General features: G+C 41.2%; 1 protein-coding gene across 1 annotated transcript in view; it reads left to right on the forward strand.

The window, feature by feature from the left end:
* SEPTIN10 (septin 10) overlaps positions 1-18787 on the forward strand; it is a 53898-nt gene that overhangs the window by 19128 nt on the left and 15983 nt on the right. The window contains exons 2-7 of the mRNA XM_007452602.1: positions 262-330; positions 4420-4540; positions 4957-5152; positions 12380-12566; positions 16341-16502; positions 18138-18234. Coding sequence (XP_007452664.1) covers positions 262-330; positions 4420-4540; positions 4957-5152; positions 12380-12566; positions 16341-16502; positions 18138-18234 — 832 coding nt within the window. The remainder of the gene's footprint in view (positions 1-261; positions 331-4419; positions 4541-4956; positions 5153-12379; positions 12567-16340; positions 16503-18137; positions 18235-18787) is intronic.

Below are 18787 nucleotides of genomic sequence, written 5' to 3' on the forward strand. Positions count from 1 at the left end.
GGGGTTCTATACATGATAATCTTTACATTTTTGTGTGTGTGGGTGTAAGTGCAATAATGTGTATCATGTGTTGACTATCACATATTACTTACCTGTGCAGATATCCTTCCAGCAAGAAAACCACAGTTTTAAGCATGAGTCACTTGTGTAGATTACAAGTCAAAGCTTGGTGATAATGATAATATTGGAATTCCTTTTTAATGTAAGTACATTACTTAGATATAGGGTTTTTTGGAGTAATATCTGTGTTTTCTTTTTCAGCTCTTTCAGTCTCACATGGCAACAAAAACAGCTCATATGTCCCCACAAGTATTTGACAATGAAGAGAAAGTGAGTATATCTTTTAAGTAGACCCACCTTGTACTCTGGATGTCTCTGTGGTTTCAGAATAACTACTGAGAGACCTGAAAGACTTTTGTTGCTACTTACCTTGAATATGAATTAACTGTTATGTTGATCCAAGTTAAAAATCACTGTCGACTGACCACAGCGTCTCTACCCTGCCTGACGTTAAGCAGATGCAGGTTCCAGCTCTGCCACGGCAGGCAGGGGGAGCCTGATGCTGCCGTAGGTGGCGTCCTCGCAGACCTTGATGATGACAGGGTGGGACGCCACGGGACGGCCCTGTCAGAGCCTTCCAGAGTGTGAGGTCAGACCTTAGTGCTTCTGAGGGCTTTCTGAGTGCCTGCACAGGAGGGATGTGTTTGGGTAGTTTGTATTAAAAGTTATATTTAGAAAGAGGGAGTAAATTTAATTTGGTGAACGAGGTGAGCTGTCAGTGTTTTAAAAGAGAAAACAGTAACCGTGAGCATGGGTCACGAGATCCCTTTCCTTTAGCTCCGTGCTCCAGCAGCCTCTGCCTCCCCACACATGCTGAGGTCCCCCCAGTTCTGATACTTGGTCATCTGGCCACCGAGCTGCCATCATTTTATCTCTGTTCTCTCATTGGTAGTTGTAGTCTGTTCCATCTTTATTTTATCACCTCGCAGACTTTGAATTACTCTTAATCTGCCTTCTAACACGTCGCTTTGCTGAAACTACTGTAATTGTTTAGTGACTGATGCACTGAGTGCTCACTGCTCGGTCCTCATTCTCTCCAGCCCCTCTTCTTCATTAAATGATGCTGTGGCCACTCCCACATCTTTGAAAAGCTTCTTTTATTTCCATGACATTAAAATCACATGCTTTAGAACCAGGGGGGATTCTATAGGCCATTTAGTTCAACTTTTGTGCTTCCAGTAGAAACTCTAACAAATACTGTTCTAATCCTCTTGAACGCTCTCTCACGGCCAGCTGGGAAGCATAGTGTGTTTCTTCATTCTCTCTTCTTTTTAAATCACAGAGATAACAGGCTTACCTGGTAAAAGGGACTCGAAGGGCACAACTCGTTCGTGGACTAGTTTTCTGTTGCTCCGTAACAAATGGCACGGACTGAGCTGCTTAAAACAGCAGCTGTTGATTAGCGCCCAGCCTGCGGGTCGGGAGAGCCAGGCTGGCTCCCCTGGCTTCTCCACCCAGGCCTCACGTGCAGGAGGTCAGCTGCTGGTTCCCAGCTGGGACCGCACCCCACCCCACCCCACCCCACCCCCGACTCTTCCAGGTTGTCGGCAGAGTTCCGTTCTTTGCTGGCTGGTTGCTGCCAGCTTCTGGAGATCATTCTTAGGTCCTTGCGACCCATACAGCAAGGGGAACTGGAAAGGCAAGGCCCCTTCATGCTTCAAATCCCTTCCACTCGGAAGTCCTCTGTCCCTTTTAAGGGTCCACCCTGGATAATCTCCCTTTCTAAAGTTAACTGATTTGGGACCGTAATGACATCTGTAAAACCCCTTCACCGCAGCACGTAGATTACCGTTTGAATAACCAGAAGGTGTGGGTACACCCAGTGCCAGCAGTCTTGGGGTCCTCGTGGAAACTCTCTCACCATATACAGTGACAAGCTCGTCGTTCTCACCTACACCTCCGGGTCCACTCCCAACAGTCTGTCACTACCCTTTGAGACATCTTCATCCATATTCATATATAAGAATATATGAAAAGATTTTTTCTTTCTGAAACTGAAATCACAGTGAACAAAATCACTGCTTAGATACTTAGCATTTGAGCTAAGTATCAAATGCTTAGCTCAATGTGGAATGTGTGGAATGTGTCAGTCATTCAGGATTCCATCGTGTGGATTCACTACAAGTTGTTTATCCATTTGCCAGTTGTTGGGCCTTTGCTTGTTTCTTGCCACTTCTGTTTGGAGGAAAGCTGCTACGACCATCCGTGCGTCAGTCGTCAGTCGTTGTGTGGATAGGTGCTCTTTATCTTGGGTGCTGGCAAGCGGGGTTTTTTGGCTGTGTGGTTACGTGTATTTAACTTTATAAGAAACCACTGCCTGCCTTCCAGAGCGGCTGTGCCATTTTGCATTTGCAGCAGTGAACTTATCAGAGTTCCCATTTTTGTTCATCATCTCCAACACTTGATGTTATCAGCCTTTTAAATTTTTGCCATTTTAGTGGCTGTTCAGGGGTATCTTATTGTAGTTGTGCTTCACATTTTCCTGATAACTAATAATAATGTTGCGTACTCTTTCATGTGCTCATTGGCTATTTTGTTATCTTTTTTGTGAAGTGTCTGTTCAAGTGTTTTACCCATTTTTTTTTAAGTGGGTTGTCTTGTTATTGAATCTTACAAGATTCTTTATGTATTCTGAATACAAGTGCTTTGTCATACATATACTATTTTCTCCCAGTCTGTGACTTGCATATTCCTTGATAACTCTTTAAGTTTTTAATTTTGATTAAGTAGACAAATAGGTAAATAATAGATTGTCACAACACCACACTTCTTGGTGACTATAGCCTCAGATTAGGTACTGTAAGTCCTTCAGCTTGTTCTTTTGTACAGTCCTTCTAGCTGTTCTAAGTCTTCTGCCTTCCCATGTGAATTTTACTATCAGCGGGTTGGTTACTGTATCGACAGCATATATTTGGGTCTTGCTCTTTTATCCAGTCTGACAATTTCCTTTTAATTGAAAAGTTTAGACCTACACTGTCTAGTATGGTGGCCACTAGCCACACGTGGCTATTTAAATTTAAATTAGTTAAAATAAATAAAATAAATAAAATTAAAAAGTTCCTTCCTCCGTTGCATGCGTCACGTGCAGGTGCTCAGTGACTGCACGTAGCTGGTGGCTCCTGTTGGCAGCTCAGCATTGTCATGGAAGGTCCTGTTGGACAGCTGGCTTAGACCACTTCTGCTTAGTTATAGACGCAGCTGGTTTAAGTCTACCAACTGGCCATGTGTTTTCTTCTTTTTTTTTACGTTTTTTTTTTAATTTTATTTTTTTATACAGCAGGTTCTTATTAGTTATCCATTTAATACATATTAGTGTATACATGTCAATCCCAACCTCCCAGTTCATCCCACCACCACTTCCCCCCTTGGTGTCCATACATTTGTGGCCACGTGTTTTCCATTTGTCCCATTTGTTCTTTCATTTTTTTTTCTTTTCCTGCCTCCTTCTGGATTAATGGAGTATTTTTATGATTGCTTACTAGCTAACCCTCTTTGATCTTTTATTTTTTTAAACAGTAATTGATGTGGGTTTAACTTATCACTCACTGCCTTCAGTGTTGCAGCACTTCCCGTATAGCGTAGAAACCTTACGACAGTGTAACTCCATTCCCCTTCCCATCTTTTGTGCTGTCACAGTCATGCATCCTGCTTCTCCATGTATCATAAATCCTGTAATACACTGTTGTTATTGCTTTAAGCAGTCAATCTATATTTTCAAGAAATTAAAACAAGCAAAAAATTCTCTTACGTTTACCCATATTTTTACCTTTCTGACAGTCTTCATCCTTTTTGTAGATCTGAGTTTCCGTCTGTTGTCATTTTCCTTTCTCTTGGAGAACTTTTAGCATTTCTTGTCGTGTAGCATTTCTGGTTGTGCCATTTCGTAAATGTCATTTGTACATTTAGCAAATGTAGCTGTCTTCATTTGCCTTCACCTGTGAGGGGTGTTTTCATTGGATACAGAACTCTAGGCTGTCACTTCTTTGGCGCTTTACTGGTGCTGTTCTGTCATCTTTTGGTGCGCGTCTTATGTTTTACTTGTCTGTAATATGCCTTCCCACCCCTGGTTGCTTGTAAAGCTTTCTCCATCCAACAGTATTTTCCTGTTTTGGAAAATCAAATATTTTTATGTCATAAGTAGTGCTGGACTCTCATCATAGGAAGATAATAAGAAATATGTGTTTTCAGGGTCTGGACACAGGTTTCTCACAAACTTAACCAGTTGTATCTTGGGGGAGGTATAATGATCCAAAAGTCTTTAAATTTTTTTCTGATAAATTATATTTATCTCTAATGTGCCTATATCCTGTTTTAGTAAAACTTTAAAAAATTGTTGCTGTTGTTTTTGTTTCCTTTCAGCAAAAAAAAGAAAAAACTCGTTCTTTAGCCATGTCTGGCCATGTTGGTTTTGAGAGTCTGCCTGATCAGCTGGTCAACAGATCGATTCAGCAAGGCTTCTGCTTTAATATTCTCTGCGTGGGTAAGTGCCAAGCCCCCCTAGATTCTTCCTTCCTGTTCCTGTGCTTACTCCCTTCTTGTCATGAGCAGCATGGTGCCCACATTAGCAACTTAAAATCATGATTACAGATTTTTTTCCAGTTATTTAAATTCTATCAGTTTTGGTTTTCTTAGCTGTACTGCTTTAAACTTTTTGTTTGTGCTTTAAACATTTCAGTGCTTTCTTCAGAGTTCTGAGTAACTGAGCACACGTGATTCGTTTTTATGCTCTGCTGGTGACTCAGTGGACCAGCCTTAGCATGTATTTATTTCAGGGACAGTCCAGCCTTTGCAGTATGTGAAATATTTGGGATCCGTGAAACTATTGTAAGAGTTTACTGTTCTGTTTTTCTTCATCCATCCTGTGCACCTGTGAAGATGTACCTGCATTTCTTTCAGGGGAGACTGGAATTGGAAAATCAACGCTGATTGACACATTATTTAATACGAATTTTGAAGACCATGAGTCCTCACATTTTTACCCACATGTTGGACTTAAAGCACAGACATATGAACTCCAGGAAAGTAACGTTCGATTGAAATTGACCATCGTGAATACAGTGGGATTTGGTGACCAAATAAACAAAGAAGAGAGGTACACGCTTTCCTCTTGTAATAAATAGGTTTTTCTTATTTCAGGATATCTGCCTTCTTGCCCTATGTGCTGTGATTTGATTTTCAACTGTGGAAACCCATGCCTTTCCTCCCAGGCTTAAATTTTTTAAATAATTAAGCAATATTTTATTATTGTTAACAAATTGACATTTTTCATTTTAGAATGAAATGTGATTCATTCTATTTGAATCACATTTTTTAAATGTGTGTTTCAGCAAAAATAGTTTTAGTTATTTCCTGATATGACAATTTGGTGTATATTAAGTGATTTTAACTAATTTTCAGGCAAGACTTGTCTTGTTGAGAAAAAAAAAAAAAAAAACAAGGCATATATGGCAAATATATAATCACCAAATCCATGGTGCATGAATTGTTTTGTGAAATTCTAACTAAATTAGCCAGGTACATTATTAAGCATCGCAGGAAAGGTTTGATAATGAAATTTTTATTTGTATTTTATATTAGGTCACTATTTTTGTCATTATTTCTATGGTATTATAATTATTCTTTTTTTTAATTTGTTTATTTATGTATTTTTATTATTTTGGGGTGGGGGGGCTGTGATGGGTCTTAGTTGCGGTACGCAGGCTCTTTGTTGTGGCGTGCGAGGTTTCTCTCTCTAGTTGTGGTGCATGGGCTCCAGAGCACGTGAGCTCTGTAGTTTGCAGCACGCAGGCTCTCTCGTTGAGGTGCACGGGCTCAGTAGTTGTGGAGCACGGGCTCAGTAGTGTGGTGCGCAGGCTTAGTTGCTCTGCGGCCTGTGGGATCTTAGTTCCCAACCAGGGATCGAACCCGCGTCCCCTGCATTGGCAGGCGGACTTTACCATTGGACCAGCAGGGAAGCCCCTCCTATGGTATTATAAAGATTGATTATAGATTCTATATGAAATTTAAACTATAAGAGGAGGAAATAGACTGGGGCAAAGCAATGACTTTTTGTTCTTTCTCCTTTTTGAAAGTTATATATTTTCATTATTAGAGGTAGTTTCCTAGGTCCTAAAAGTTTGCTTTAGAGGGAAAATATGTTGCATCATTGACTGTCTTTATGTGTTAGCCTGTTCAGAACACTTGTGTGTTCTGCTTTAGATTTCAGGAAACAGTTTTGTGGGCTTTCTGGAGGAAGCAGGTCGGTGGAGGAGGCAAAGGCCTTTTCTGTATAGAAATCACTTAAATTTATTCTTAGATATTTGGTAGTTTTGATGATCTTGTAAATGGCATCTTTTACAAATATTTCATTTTCTATTTGGTGTATGGAAATATAATTGATCTTGCATATAGCCACTTCTGTGAATTCTCTGATTAATTCCAATAACTCGTCTCTAAATTTGTTTAGGTTTTCTATGTATGTAATAGTATAATCTGCAAATAATGGCATATTCCTCCTTTCTAATTCTTTTGTTTCTTCTTTTTAAATAAGTTTTATTGCTGTATAACTTTTTAAAATTTATTTGTTTTTTATTTTTGGCTGCATTGGGTCTTCGTTGCTGCACACGGGCTTTCTCTAGTTGCAGCGAGCGGGGGCCACTCTTTGTTGCGGTGCGCAGGCTTCTCATTGCGGTAGCTTCTCTTGCTGCGGAGCACGGGCTCTAGAGTGCAGGCTCAGTAGTTGTGGCTCGCGGGCTCCAGAGCGCAGGCTCAGTAGTTGTGGCGCACGGGCTTAGTTGCTCTGCATCATGTGGGATCTTCCCAGATCAGGGATTGAACCCGTGTCCCCTGCGTTGGCAGGTGGATTCTTAACCACTGCACCACCAAGGAAGCCCTATTGCTGTATAATTTACATAGAATAATACAATGCATTGTTTGCTTAAGTGTACAATTTAGTTACTTTTGACAAATGTGTAGTTCCTACCCACCACCACGACAGTTATAGGAAATGTCCACAGCCTTGAGTCCCCTCACGTGCCCTGCAGGCCACTTCTTCCCCAGGGCCTCCCCCGGGGCGGTGCTTTCTCCTGGGGCGGGTGCTGTGGCTTCTCCCCGGCGCCCTCTGGTGAAGTCTCGGTACTTTGGCCTCCCTGAGCGCCTGTCTCTCCTCCGTCCTCAGTGGGTCTGCCAGGCTTTGTGCCCTCTTTTGTGCTGGGCCCCAGAAACTTGTCTGCAGGCAGTGGGCTGGGAGGCTGTAGACTCCCCTCATTCATCTCCCAGTGATCAGCATTTTTACTGCCTGTTGTCCTGTGTCTGAAACCCCCTTTCCATATATTTTGTCCGGGCAGGGGTGGGGGCAGGGGCGGGGTGTGGATCCAGTTGCTGCTCCTCCAGCATGGCTGAAGACAGTGGTCTTTATTTCCTTTCTTGCATTTTAATACCTGACTGCACTGGGACTGGCAGTACTCCACTGCAGTCAGTGGAGATAGTGGGCATCTTTGCCTTGCCCTGACTCCAAAGGGAAAGCTTCCTTTTTGCCCTGAATTATGCTGCTTTCTTTTTTTCCAGTTAGAATAAGGAAGTTACTTTATATTATTAGTAAGAGTTGTTTTTTTAAATCATGAATACATATTATTATCAGGTATTTTTTGGACTCTGTGGAAGAGCTTGTAATTTTTCTCCCTTAATCTTTAATAAGATGAATTACAGTAACTGACTTTTTATTGGTAAATTAACCTGGCAGTCTTGGATACCATTTGGTATTCTTTTTATATTGTGCTGTATCTGATTTTTTTTTCCTTTTAGTATTTTTGCATGTTATAAGTGAGGTTTTCAACCAGTATCTTATACTATCCTTTTTTTTTTTTTTTTTTTTTTTTTTTTTAAATAAATGTTATGTTAGCCTTCTAAAATGAGTTTGGGGAGTTTTTCACTCTGTTTTTTGGAAAAATTTGTGTAAGATTAGAGTTATTCTTCCCTGGAATGACTGGTGGAACTTGCCAGTAAAACCATCTGGGCCTGGAGTTTTCTGAGAAGATTTTGAGTTATTAATTTTCTTTAATGATTATAGGACAATTTGGAGTTGTTTTTTGAGGCAGTTTTGAAAAGTTACAATTTTCCAGGAATCTGTTTCATCCAAATTCCCAATATATTTACTTAAAGATGTTGATAATATTCTTCTAATATATTTTCATTGTCTTCATCATCTGTAATGACATCTACACCTCCTTTCCTGGTACTGGTTATTTGTGCTTGTTTCTTTTCTCCTTGGTCAGCCTTGACAAAGTGTGGTAAGTTTACTTGGTCTTTTCAAATTTTGGCTTTGTCGAACCTATCAATTTTATACTTACTGTTTTTCCTATTTTATTAATTTCTGCTCTTATATCTGTAATTACTTTTCTTTGGATTTTGACCTAATTTGCTCTGATTTCTCACTGATTCTCAGCCTTGTGTATTTAAGATTATAAATTACCCTCTAAGTATGGCTTTACCCATACTTACCCTCTAAGTGTGGCTGCATCCCACAAATTTTGATATGTAGTATTGATATTTCCAATTTCATTTTTTAATTTTTTCTTTTATTTTATCCTGAAGAATAGATGCTTTTATCACTATGTAGCGACCTCTTCCTCTTGTGAGGCTTCTGTGTTGTCAGACGTCACTTTCTTGTGGAGGCGTGTTCTTCTTTTCCTTCACTCCAGCCTTTGGGTTCTTGTGCTTTAGATGTGCTTCTGATCAAGCATGTGGTTTTCTTTTTTAAAATCCACTGTGACAATATTTATTTTTTAATTGTGTGCTTAGTCCATTAACAGGTAATATATTTACTGATATTTTAGGTTTAAATTTACCATCTTATTTTGAGTTTTCTGTTTGTCGCGAGTTTCACGTTTCTTTTTCCTTTCTTGCTTGATTTCTATTCTTGTAGTTGTTACCCTAGAAATTACAAACATAATCTCTAACCTAATCAAGGTTTAAGGTTAATTAATATTTGTACTTGTCCTTGATGATACAAATAGACAATAAAATGGAATTTTGAACAGTTAAACTGTTAACCACCCCCCAACCCCTCCAACTTACCCTGTCATGTTTTCTCTCTCTTCTTCCTAACCACACAAGACATTATTATTATCATTTTATATAGCCAGTATTTACTACCCTCTTAACCAAAATTTTCTGTTTTACTCTCATACTTGAAATTTTAGTTGGGTGTACAATTCTGGGTGGGCATTTATTTTCTTTCCTCCCACTGAAGATACCATTCCACTGTCTCCTGGCTTCTGTTTTTATTGCTGAGAAGGCAGCTGTGAGTCTGTCTTCCCCTTAAGAGTATCCTCCTTATTTTCCTCCAGTGCTTTTAAGATCTTTGTTTTTGTTGTTCTCCAGTTTTACCATGATATATCTAGGTTTTTATTTATTTATAATTTATCCTGATTGTGATTTGTTTGACTTCTTGAGTCTGAACAGTATCATCAGTTCTTTTAAAAACTCTGAGACATCATCTCTTCAGATGCTGTTTCTGCCCCTTCTGAAACGGTGTTAAAATGTATGTTAGACCTTCTCGTTATGTCTTCTGTGTTTATTAATCTCTCTTCCATAGTTTTATCTTTTTTTTCTTCTCTCTATTGTTTTCTGTATAATTAGTTTGGATTTATCCTCCAGTGTAGTGATTCTCTCTTTAGCTGTGTCCAATATGCTTTTAAACTAATCCATGAGTTTTTCATTCTGGTTATTATAGTTTTCAAATCTGTACATTCTGTGTGGTTCATATTCATATCTGTAGGATCACTTTTTGTTACTTTACTATTCCCAGCACGTATATTCAAGTTCACCTTTATTTCTATTTCTTTTGTCTCTATTTTGTAACTATATCTTATAATTCCAGTACATTGCAATTTTGTAGTTATTGTACTGATGTTTGTTTTTTCCTTTGGTTCTTATTCATTATGCCTTTTCTCCCCTATATGCTTGGTTGTTTTTTTTTTTTTTTTCCTTGCGTTATGCGGGCCTCTCACTGTTGTGGCCTCTCCCATTTGCGGAGCACAGGCTCCGGACGCGCAGGCTCAGCGGCCATGGCTCACGGGCCCAGCCGCTCCGCGGCATGTGGGATCTTCCCGAAATGGGGCACGAACCCGCGTCTCCTGCATCGGCAGGCGGACTCTCAAGCACTGCGCCACCAGGGAAGCCCGCTTGGTTGTTTTTTTATTAGAGTTCTCATGGTCTTTGAAAAGTTATTTGCAGAGATACTCAGAACAGATTTGGATTTGCTTACATTAGGTCCCTCTGGGTGTTAATACTCAGGATCCTAGTTTCGTGGCTTGAGGTTCTCAGAATCAGAGGCCATGTGTGAACCCGGGCCGTGGATTCGTGCGAGGGCTGACCCCGTGGCCACAAGTTCCTGAGGCTGGTTCTCCCTCCCAACTTCACTTAGTGCCAGGGCAACCTTCCCTCAGATCCTTGGGGAGGGGGGAGGAACTGCGGATTTACTTCTAGCTCATTCCCGCACTGAAGGTGTAGATCTGAGGACCTCAGCCCAGTGTGGGGAGGCAGTCTCCTGTGTGGACCTGGACTTTGCTTTCTTCCTTCTTGTCCCGCAAATCCTTCGGGAGCAAAGCCGAAGAACCACATTGACAAACTGGCCTCAGCATGAAACTAGCACTGATGCTTTTAGTGCAGGGGCTGGTACACCTTTTCTGTAAAGGCCAGAGGAGTAAATATCTCAAGCTTTGCAGAACCTACGGCCTCTGTCCAAACGACTCTGCTTGTAGCGAAAAAGCAGGCTCAGACTATGAATAACAAAGGAACGTGGCTGGATTTGGCCTATTTACCAAGCCCGCTCTGGTCCTCTGCTCACCTCCCTGTTTCTACTCTCTTCAGTTTTGAGGTGGTTACTTCCTTACCCTTTATGAGTACTTTGAAAAAGGAGGTGGTTTTTGTATTTTAAGCCAGTGTCTTTCATTTCATTGAAGATTGAACCTGCAAAGGTACTGGAAACGGAAGCCTAGAGGAAAATACTGTGGAAGAATTTCTAATGTTATTATTATTTATTTAACAAAAAATGTTTATGGTTTTCATTTATGACAGGCATTATGCAAAGCATTCAGATAGAGGAGTGTTTATGGCTATTCATAATTGATCTATTTTCAGTCATTAATAGAAGCTTCTTTGGAAATTTTATGTTAAATATGTACTTACAGATTAATTTTTACTGTTTTATTATTTTGGGGATGGCATCACGTTGGGTCACATTTAGACCAGTTTCCCAAGGATGGTGTCCCCGATAGTACATCTGATGTGGTGAAGGTGTGCTGTTGTGCTGTTGTGTGGAGAGCACAGAAGCGCAAGTTCCCGTCTCTGTCCCCAGCTGCGTGCGGTGTGCCTGGGGACAACGGGGGTTCTATGAATTTGAAAGAAGGAGGTGATGATCCTCGAGGTTCCACTGAATGCACATTTATTAGTACCGCAGCTGCACAGTTACTGACTGCTCTGTTCAGGGGCTACAAGGATAAGTGTAAAGGTGTCCAGGGAATTTGATAGAGGATCCGTTTGCTGCTTTTTTCACTTGGAAGCCCAGATTTGCCTGATGAGAATAGTTACGCGTAGAAAGTTGAGGCTCACAGGCGGTGATTTAGCATACCAAAATGAAGTGGACCGTTCACAAACTATTGTCTGCAGTGCATCGTGCTGTGAGCTGCACCCTGAAGGGTGAACAGCCTGGAACAGCTGTGGGGGCAGGCGCGCCAGGCGGGAGGAGGGTCCAGGCAAGGACTCGCGTGTCGGCTGCGACGGGCTTTCCCTTGCTTGTAAGTAAATGAGAATAAGGTCATGCCTGCGTCACCAGTTAGGCGCTTCCACGTGGGTGTGCCCTTCCTCCTTACTACGTTAATGCTTTCCACGCCTCACGATCCGATTTCAGAAGCAGGGAGTCATGGAATTTGACTTAAGTATCTTTTAATTTGTTGATACTTGTGCCTTCTCTCAGCAGAATAATATGCCATGTCCAGTTTGGTTGCAATTAGACGCCTACCCTCCTTCAGCAGCCTGGCAAGTGTGGGAAGCCGTGCCAGAAGGGCTGCAGCGTGTGAATGAGTGTGAGAGGGAATTAGTGTACGTTCGGTGTTGTTTCTATAAAATGGTTTAAAGCACAGGTTATTATGATGGTTTCAAAGTACTGCCTTTGTACCTGCACGTTTGCACATTGTTTTGTTACTTAAGTTATCTGTTTAGCATAGATAGCAACTGTTCACTGGTGAAAATACAGATCTCAAACTTTAGATTTATGCATATACCTTATTAAGGTATCATGAATATATTGTATTAAATATTTAAATAATTGTTTTTTCAGCTACCAACCAATTGTTGACTACATCGACGCTCAGTTTGAGGCCTATCTCCAAGAAGAGCTGAAAATCAAACGCTCCCTCTTTAACTACCACGACTCTCGCGTCCACGTGTGCCTCTACTTCATCTCCCCGACAGGCCACTCCCTGAAGACACTGGATCTCTTGACCATGAAAAGCCTGGACAGCAGGGTGTGTTTGGGAAAGGACCAACCATCGTGCTTCAGTTCATTTTAATAGTTCCAAGTTCGTTCACTTGGAACTATTAAAATATCTTCATGATACATACATACGTCATAACTCTTATTCTGTGCATTTTAAAAACATTTGATAATTTTCAATTTTAGGATATTTTCCAGAGAAATTCAGTTTGGGAGATGAGATGCAAAGAAAAAGCATTAACATAAAATTCTAGTCCTTTTTTATTGATTAAATTGCATGCCAGAATATGGGTATTCATTTTCATGTAACTATAGAATTTATTTGACACTAACTTTACTGTATGACATATCAAGTGAGAAGCAGCTCACTGATGAAGATCAAGGTCTAGAGTCTCACCACATATTACAGTAAATTACATTTTTATTTCAACCGTATCCAGAAAACCTATTTTTGAATTTCTGAGCCAGTGAGCTATGTATAAACTCAGGGAGCTGTAAAAAATAGTATCCACAAATTAACTCACTTCAGATTTTTTTTTATTTGTTTAAAAGATAGTTAAAGACTACTGTCTTATACTAAAAAAGTCTCCAGGGTTCTCCTGTGACCTCTGATGGTGTGAGGAATGCAGCTCCGTTACCTGGCTGAGCATTTCGTGAGCTAGGACTGGGAAAGCAAGGGCATCTGGCCACTGCTGCTTTCTGTACGGAAGTCGGTGTGGAAGGCACGCGGGCCAGCGGGTGCAGCGTCGGTGCAGAGACGGGCTGGCTTCTGACCAGCACCACAGTCCCCAGGCTGTAACGGGCCTGGAGGAAGCTCATGTGAGAGTCTGTTCACCTGATCGGATGTTCTAACCATTTAGCTGGTTGTTTTCATAGTTGAGTCTGATACAGGAAACCCATCTTATTCAAGGGACATAAAGGCAAGAGCGCACAGCTCTGTCTCAGGCTGTACTTGTCTGGTGGCGGCAGAGGTGCCTGCAGTACTCGCTCTGCCACCTAACCGCCCCTTGTTCCTGGCAGGTTTCTACCCTCCGAGCATCCGTCTCCCTGCCTCTCAAACCAGAACCAGGAGAGTATCTACCTCGAAGGCAGGTGTGAGGGTGGACTAAATCGACAGTGTGTCTTGTTCTTACTACAGGGCCCCACGGCTCCCTCCACATGGAGAGTTACCTGCTGTGCGGGTGGTGCCACGTCCCCCTCCGCCAGGGCCACTGTCATGGCTGGGCCGGCCCTCTTGGTTCTTAGGGTCCCAGGATGCACATCAGCAACAAGCCTCGGGGGATTCCGAGGAGCAAGGGTTGTCCCTACGGGTCCTGAGGGCACACAGCACACTCAAGGCCACACGGTGGGGTGGGAGTGGGGGGGAGGGAGGGAAGGGTTGTGAACCTGGGCTCAGCCTCTATCAGGGTCTGAGGGTGAGGCATCTGGGGTTTCACAGGTTCCCCCTTTGGTGGTGACTTTAAAGCACTAGCGTGCGAATTGGGGCTGGCAAGGGAGAGGCAGGTCGCTCCAGGCTCAGCCATCTAGGCTTTCTGAAAGGGGGTCCTTCAGGCAGGGCTGCCCGGTTCCTTACCTGATGTTAGCCAGTAGCTATGTCCGCAGCTGCAGTGGGTTTATTCGAATGGATGTCTTTGAAATAGATGCCTCAGCAAAGGTCAGTTTCAGGCGCATATGCTACAATCAAAAAGCTTAATTTAAGGTCAGGTATGTACACTGGCCTGCTTCTGCTATTAATAGTGGAATCAATTAGAAGTTACTAACTTGGCATAATTTTTTGAATATCTATGTATCAATATTATATGATACCGAAATCAAGAACTTGGCATCAAATTTTTATATACTTTGACTAATTTATCTTCAAAGCTGTTTACCCACAATTGCGGAAAAGTTTACTTCATGGATAGTTGGAAAAATCTTTACCTCCTTTGGAACGTATTTAAGACCAATAAATCCAAATGTACACAGTAAATCAGTGTGAAATTGGAGAAGAAAAATACATTTAAGAATAGAAAAGGAATTATGATATTTAGTTTTCACTTTCATTCTGAAAATTACATTGATAGCTCACTCTCTTGGCACACATGACTACTTAGCCTGGAGTCTTTCACTAAAAACAAACTAATAACCCAAAAGACCCATAAACGCCTGAATTTGTGGAGATATAACTCTTTGGTGGGGATATTAATCATACAGAACTAGCGTCGCAGGTCAATTGGTCTTCAGGACCCCACATCTCTTCCTCTCGGGCCAGTGATAGGACTTTTAAATAATGCTGAGAAAGGGGGACTTCCCTGGTGGCACAGTGGTTAAGAATCCGCCTGCCAATGCAGGGGACACGGGTTCGATCCCTGATACGGGAAGATCCCACATGCCACGGAGCAACGAAGCCCGTACGCCACAACTACGGAGCCTGCGTTCTAGAGCCTCGCGAGCCACAGCTGCTGAGCCCGCGTGCTACAACTACTGAAGCCCATGCGCCTAGAGCCTGTGCTCTGCAACAAGAGAAGCCACCGCAATGAGAAGCCCGTGCACCGCAACGAAGAGCAGCCCCCGCTCGGCGCAACTAGAGAGAGTCAGCATGCAGCAATGAAGACCCAACGCAGCCAAAAATAAAATAATTTTAAAAAATATAATGCTGAGAAAGTTATTCCTTTGAGTCGTGAACGTTTTTAGTCGGTATTCGTAAAATCTTCTTTCAACATCTGGGTAAGAGTCTGACAATGGGGTGCAGGTCAGATGAAGTCATTGGGAAAAGGGACCTGCTTAAATGAGAGGCAGAAGGAGGCCCTTGGCCTGTTCTGTAGGTCTGCTGAGATCAGTCACCCTGATTACTTAGTGCTTAGAGTATTAAGAAATAAAAAATTCTTAATGAATTATGCAGCTGATTTCAGCTCACGGCTTACATTTTTTTTATTTTGTGTATGATGGAATTGTCAGAGACTGAGAGAAGAAAATGTGAGATTTCTAAACCTGAATTCAGATGAAAGATGAACTTTATAAGAGCTGTGCTTTATTTATTTATGTATGGATGGATGGATGGATGGATGGGTGGATGGATGGGTGGATTGCTGCGTTGGGTCTTCGTTGCTGCATGTGGGCTTTCTCTAGTTGCGGCGAGTGGGGTCTACGTTGCGGCGCGTGGGCTTCTCATTGCAGTGGCTTCTCTTTTTGTGGGGCACGGGCTGTAGGCCCGAGTTCTCCAGTAGTTGTGGCACGTGGGCTCAGTAATTGTGGCTTGAGGGCTCTATAGCGCAGGCTCAGTAGTTGTGGCACACGGGCTTAGTTGCTCCGTGGCATGTGGGATCTTCCCGGACCAGGGCTTGAACCCGTGTCCTCTGCATTGGCAGGCGGATTCTTAACCACTGTTGTCACCAGGGAAGTGCCAGAGCTCTGCTTTTTAAAAGCAGTTATTGTAAGGCCAGCATTTGTAGGAGTGGTTGTATACGATTATCTGGTAAAAATGAAGCCAGTGATTCTACGTCAGGAGTTGGCAAACTTTTCCTGTGAAGGGCCAGGTAGTAAATACTTCAGGCTTCGCAGGTCATGGGCCTCTGATACAACTACTCACTTCTGCTATTATAGAATGAAAGTGGCCATAGGAAATATGTAATGTGTAATGAATGGGCCTAGCTGTGTTCCAGTAACTTTATTTATGTAAACAGGCAGTGAGTGCACTGTAGTTTGCCCATCCTCTGATCTAGATCAAGGAAATTTGTCAGGGACTGAGTGGTTTTGAATGCAGAAACTTCAGGATTAAAAAAGAAGTCCTCAGTCATGAGATTTTGTTTCTCTTTATTCTTAATAGGTGAACATTATACCAGTGATTGCCAAAGCAGATGCAATTTCTAAAACTGAATTACAGAAGTTTAAGATCAAGCTCATGAGTGAACTGGTCAGCAATGGTGTTCAGATATACCAGTTCCCAACAGATGATGAAACTGTTGCTAAAATCAATGCTTCAATGAATGTAAGCTCTTAACTGAATATTATTTCTGTTTTACATATGAAAAAAGTGATTTATAAGTAAGTAACACTGCTACTAATGTATTTTCACTTATGTCTTCCAAAACAAGGTGAATTTTCAAAGAGTCCAGTAAAGGGAAATGTTTTATTTTCTAGAGTTGGAAAAGTATAATGAGAATATATTTTTGAGCATTCTTCTTTCCTCCCTACTTTCACCTAAATGAAGTGATACATCTGTGAGACCAGGATTCATCTTTTGTGGAACCATATTTAATTGCCTTAGAAAGATTCCTTTCTGTCCTGTCTTTAAGAACATGAGAAGACATTATGGCCTCCCTCAGAATGCTTTAGGATCTTAAAATCTTTAAGGAGAGCTTTCTAATCTGGTACTGAAGCTCATTCTTCCTTACAGGGTCACAGGTACATATGAAATATTCACATAATTTTTTAATATTTTAATATAGAATATATTTAGTATATTTTAATTATACATAACTTAATGTGATTGAGGATGACTAAGTTCTTTGTGTTACTTGAGGCTACCAACTTTCTTAAATACTTGGTTATATTTTGACGGATCATGGGTTTTGGAGTCAGACTTTACCATGTGTTCTTGTGGGAATTATTAACCTCCCTGAGACTGTTATCTTATCTATGAAATTGGGTTAATAATACCTGTCTTAAGGGTTGTTGTGAGGATACAGCTTTGTTCACTGCCTGACACAGTGACATTCAGTACCTGTCTGTTCCATTTCTCCCCTTTTCTCTGATTTTTTCATACTTTGTTCATATTAAGATACTTAAATGTATAGAAAGCTGACTAATGTAAAGGGAAGTGATATTAATTTCTGTGTGTTAAGTTGTCTTTATATCTAATTTTGTTTCTTGTGCCCACCTGGAATAAGTTTTCAGAGGGGTGCAATTAAGAGACTAAATATTGTCAATTGTTAAATATTAAACATAATACTGTTTACATTTGACTTTTCCCCTACATTAGTCCTCAGCTTCAGACAGGACGGTCTACTCACTGCTGTTAAATCCAGCTGTTGTATCTTTGTTCAAAATCTTCTCCGTACTATGCTAGTTCTTCCTGTTCTGCTTGATCCGTCTCCAGTTTGGGTTGTGTCTTCCTGCCCAAAGAGACCTCTCCCTCCTCTAAATTTCTATAAAATCTGTATTTAGCATTAGTTTGGGACTTAAATATTATATTAGTGTTACATATGTAGATATACACTATATATATATATATATATATATATATATATATATATATACACACTTTGGTTATATGGGGGGTATGTGTGTGTGTGATTTGCTCAATGTTATCTTCGTCTTTTAGGACCAAGATAATAATGAGGGAGATGATACCTGTGCTAGAATTCTGTTTTTGTATTCTTGCAGCAAAATAGGAATACGTGTGGGGCATGCTCAGTAAATAATTCTCTCTCTAGGGCCTGAAGATGACTCTGTAGAACAGTTGGCATACACGTGAACAGCTGTGAACACATGTTCACAGGGCACATTTTAAAAGCTGAGGCACAGCAGATCATTTGGCTTTAACACATTTGTTACTTAGTAAATTTTCTCTTCTCTGTTTTTACTGGTATGAGATGTGATTGATGTCCTGGCTCCTTTCCAGGGACACTTGCCGTTTGCTGTGGTAGGAAGTATGGATGAGGTGAAAGTTGGAAATAAGATGGTCAAAGCTCGCCAGTACCCTTGGGGCATCGTACAAGGTAAAGGAGATAAACGAGGATATGTGCACTGCCTGACAGCCTGAAAGTTGCATTTAATGCGTTCTAGGAGGTGATGCTGATTTGGGGTTATGATTGGCTGTCAGAAGGGTTGGCTCTGTTCTGTTTTAGCCACGTCTGCAGAGGCAAGGCACAGCCTCCCTACTTCCTGTCTTAGATCACGTTACCTGCCCAGGTGCACCAGGACGTTCAGAAGGCGCGAGGCACTGTTTGGGTACTTTGAACAAAATTTGAGTGTAAAGAGTATTGTTTAAACATAGTACGTAAACTAAGTACTAGATAATTCTGTGACACAGTAAAACACTTTGTAAATTTATATATTTTTACTCATCAAAGTACTGCCAGCTATTTCCCAAACAAACCAGTCAGCCAACTAATAATTTTTAGCATTTATCTAACTCTACAATGAGTAAGTAAGTAATTAGCACTTGTCTGGCTCATTCATTCATGATGCCAACTAATGGGGAATGGATTACCCCTGCTGATACTGGTTTCCCAGTAATGCTTTTTTTTTTTTTTTTTTTTTTTGGGTACG

The sequence above is a fragment of the Lipotes vexillifer genome, unplaced genomic scaffold, assembly GCF_000442215.2.
Source record: "Lipotes vexillifer unplaced genomic scaffold, Lipotes_vexillifer_v1.1 scaffold2655, whole genome shotgun sequence".
NCBI classification, from domain to species: domain Eukaryota; kingdom Metazoa; phylum Chordata; class Mammalia; order Artiodactyla; family Lipotidae; genus Lipotes; species Lipotes vexillifer.